This window comes from Octopus bimaculoides, chromosome 10 (genome assembly GCF_001194135.2).
Source record: "Octopus bimaculoides isolate UCB-OBI-ISO-001 chromosome 10, ASM119413v2, whole genome shotgun sequence".
Lineage (NCBI taxonomy): Eukaryota > Metazoa > Mollusca > Cephalopoda > Octopoda > Octopodidae > Octopus > Octopus bimaculoides.
In genome coordinates, this window is record NC_068990.1 from 17,676,516 (window position 1) to 17,677,853 (window position 1,338).

The 1,338-nt window shown below is 38.7% G+C and overlaps 1 protein-coding gene across 1 annotated transcript in view; it reads left to right on the plus strand.

Moving 5' to 3' along the window:
- Window positions 1-1,338, plus strand: part of LOC106883981 (dynein axonemal heavy chain 7) — a 137,291-nt gene that overhangs the window by 62,694 nt on the left and 73,259 nt on the right. Inside the window, exon 33 of the mRNA XM_052971243.1 lies at window positions 260-439. Coding sequence (XP_052827203.1) covers window positions 260-439 — 180 coding nt within the window. The remainder of the gene's footprint in view (window positions 1-259; window positions 440-1,338) is intronic.

The window sequence follows — 1,338 nt, forward strand, 5'->3', positions numbered from 1 at the left end:
ATATATATATATATATATATATATATATATATATATTGGTTTAAAATTTTGGCACAAGGCCAGCAGGTTTGGGGAAGGGGCTTAGTTGATTAAATTGACCCCAGTGTTCAAATGGTACTTATTTTATCAACCCTGAAAGGGTGGAAGTCAGAGTTGAACTCAGAACGTAATGACCAGTATGCTAATGGCTCTGCCAGCTCACCACCTTATTTCTTAGATATATTAACAATACTTAAGGCAACCATTCATTGTTTTCCAGGTCTCTCGTTGTGGTATGATTTACATGGAACCCCTGTCCCTTGGCTGGCGTCCTCTGCTATTATCTTGGCTAAACTCTCTACCCCCGACATTGGATGCTACCTACAAGAGTATCATTACTGATCTCTTTGAAAGATTCGTTGATGCTAGTTTGCTGTTGATTTCAAAAGGATGTGTCAAGGTTTGTGGACTTCTTTTTTTACCTTTACCTCATTTTCAAATGGCTATGAATAGGAAGGGGGCTCAGCCACAGAAATTTGCCAAAAAAATAAAAGCTCAAATAGAACATACCAGCAAAACTGACTTTGCAAGCCACATCATAGGCTACCCATTTAGGAGGATGGTTACCCTGAATAAGCACTGATACAGCGTAGATGGAGACTCTCGTCCATTCTACATGTGACAGCTTCTCTATGCCCAGTAGCATGACAAAATTCACCCAGTCCACACTATCAAAACATACACAACTACAAAGCTGGCTGGTCTTTCTATGTTGCTGTGAGTAGCTGATGACACAGAACACAGTGAGTGACCCAACTCATCTGATCCAATTCAGTAATGGAAAGACTGATGCAAAATGCTGTTGATGTTGGTGGTGGCAGTGGTTTCACTTGTTTATATAGTTTTAGTAAAGTATCAGAGTGCTTTATTAGCTCCTTCTATATCATAGTCCATCCATCTGGATCAGTGGTTCACAACCATTTCCTATCAATGGACCCCTTTGTTACCTATTTCACTCAGATTGATCCTCATAGCCATTTGATATTTAAAGTATCATATTTTTATAATTAAATATTATTAGAAATTTTATTTACTCTCTTTTACTTGTTTCAATCATTTGACTGTGGCCATGCTGGAGCACCGCCTTTAGTCGAGCAAATCGACCCCAGGACTTATTCTTTGTAAGCCTAGTACTTATTCTATCGGTCTCTTTTGCCAAACCACTAAGTTACGGGGACCTAAACGCACCAGCATCGGTTGTCAAGCGATGCTGGGAGGGCGGGGGGACAAACACAGACACACAAACATACACACACATATACATATATATATATATATATATATATATATATATATATA